We start from the raw sequence: 1827 nt of genomic DNA, 5'->3' as shown, positions 1-1827 counted from the left end.
GATTGGACATTGCTATTAGTAGCTTCAGTGTTTAGGGTCATTGCTATTATTAGTGTCAGTGATTGGGTCATTGCTATTATAGCGTCAGTGTTTGGGCCATTGCTATTATAGTGTCAGTGTTTGGGCCATTGCTATTATAGCGTCAGTGATTGGGCCATTGCTATTAGAGCGTCAGTGATTGGGCCATTGCTATTATAGCGTCAGTGATTGGGCCATTGCTATTATAGTGTCAATGATTGGGTCATGCGTTGGCAGACTATGTAATTGCATGCAGTGGGCGTTAGTTAAGTATCTGAGGATACCATTTGGTGTTTTGCGACTTCAGCCATTAACATACAACCCCACTCGGATTTTCTGCATTGTGAGCATGGTGCGAAAAATCAACAGATAAACTCCTTGCAGCCAACGGACTATAAAAGATGTAGCGAGTAGGGTGATGGGTTTAGGGTTTTAAATAGATCACTCGTAGCAGTAATTATACTGTCAGGGTTTAGTTATTAAAGCTATTTAAAGATACCCCTTTGTAGCAGTCGTACCTGAGAAGCTTTGGGTTTGGATTTTCGAACTTAAATCATGTCTACTGGGTGACTATCGGCATTCAGCACACGTCAACCTTTGGCGCACACGCGTGTACGTTTTGATACATTTCTTTCTGCTGTGCCTAAGTCCCCCCTTCTTGTTAGCTTTGTTGTCGCTACCGATGATAAGAATTTGACCAACCATTTTGCTTTTGGGTGTTCGTCTGCGAGTGATAAATATGTAGAGGTAGTCGCACCTAACGCTGAGCTTCATAGGCATAGGCTGAACTTGATCTCTGTACTTATTCGGGCCATACAACTCAGCGTACTCGAGCTACTGCACTTAAACATCTATCGCATGCAGAGGAATACCAAACAAAGTATACTCGTCAACTAATACATCATCTGCTTCAGAGACTAAACTTGATATCTCTATACCTACTTTCTTTCCTTCGTCTCACACAGCTCAGCGTGGACTAGCGCCTGTACACTAACAGCTCCACCAAAACAAATATCATATATTGTCAAGGACCTATAAATATACAGAACATCATCTGCTTCAGAGACTTAACTTGATATCTCTACACCTTCTTTCATTCTCTCGTCTCATACAGCTCAGCGTGGAGGAGCGCCTGCACACCAACATCTACCACGTGCAGAAGAACACCAAACAAATCATGAAATTAGCATCGCACAAGAAGTCCAAGTCCAGTCTGTCGCGGCGGCTGAGTGTGCACGTGGACCTTGAAACAGCGGAATATTCTGAAGCGTGCCACAGGTTAGCGCAGGAGTGTGAGGAGACGGTCATGCTAGTAGTGCCGCGTGCATGCTGGCACGAGCCGTCCATGACCAACAATAACCCGTACGCAACCGTAGGGGACGTGGTCAATGATCTATACATGCACCTGCGCATGTTTGACTTGCAGGTGATACAGCCGCACAAATCCAGGCATCCGGGCGAACCTGAATCGCGGCTGGAGTCCTACCACGAGTGGTTTTTGCCCATAGTGCATGCGAGACTGGATCTAGAACGCACGAGCGTGGAGAATACCATGCGTCAGATTGCGCTGAGAGAGGGTGCTAATAGCATCGATGACAGTCTGTCGGAGTCCTCTGTTGATGAAGTGTTTAGGTATGTTGATATATATATATATATATGTGTGTGTGTGTGTGTGTGTGTATGTGTATGTGTATGTGTATGCGTATATATGTATATATATATATATATATTATTATATATATATATATATATATATATATATATATATACGACGACGACCGACCGACGACGGAGGAGACGACGACGACG

The 1827-nt window shown here is 44.1% G+C and overlaps 1 protein-coding gene across 1 annotated transcript in view; it reads left to right on the top strand.

Annotated features, from left to right (window-relative positions):
* Positions 1 to 1827, top strand: part of SARC_09992 (hypothetical protein) — a gene marked incomplete at its 5' end in the record, with an annotated part of 15774 nt that overhangs the window by 7390 nt on the left and 6557 nt on the right. Inside the window, one exon of the mRNA XM_014295975.1 lies at positions 1133 to 1650. Coding sequence (XP_014151450.1) covers positions 1133 to 1650 — 518 coding nt within the window. The remainder of the gene's footprint in view (positions 1 to 1132; positions 1651 to 1827) is intronic.

This window comes from Sphaeroforma arctica (assembly GCF_001186125.1).
Source record: "Sphaeroforma arctica JP610 unplaced genomic scaffold supercont1.1103, whole genome shotgun sequence".
Taxonomy (NCBI): Eukaryota; class Ichthyosporea; order Ichthyophonida; genus Sphaeroforma; species Sphaeroforma arctica.
This window is presented reverse-complemented; position numbering and strand designations above follow the sequence as displayed.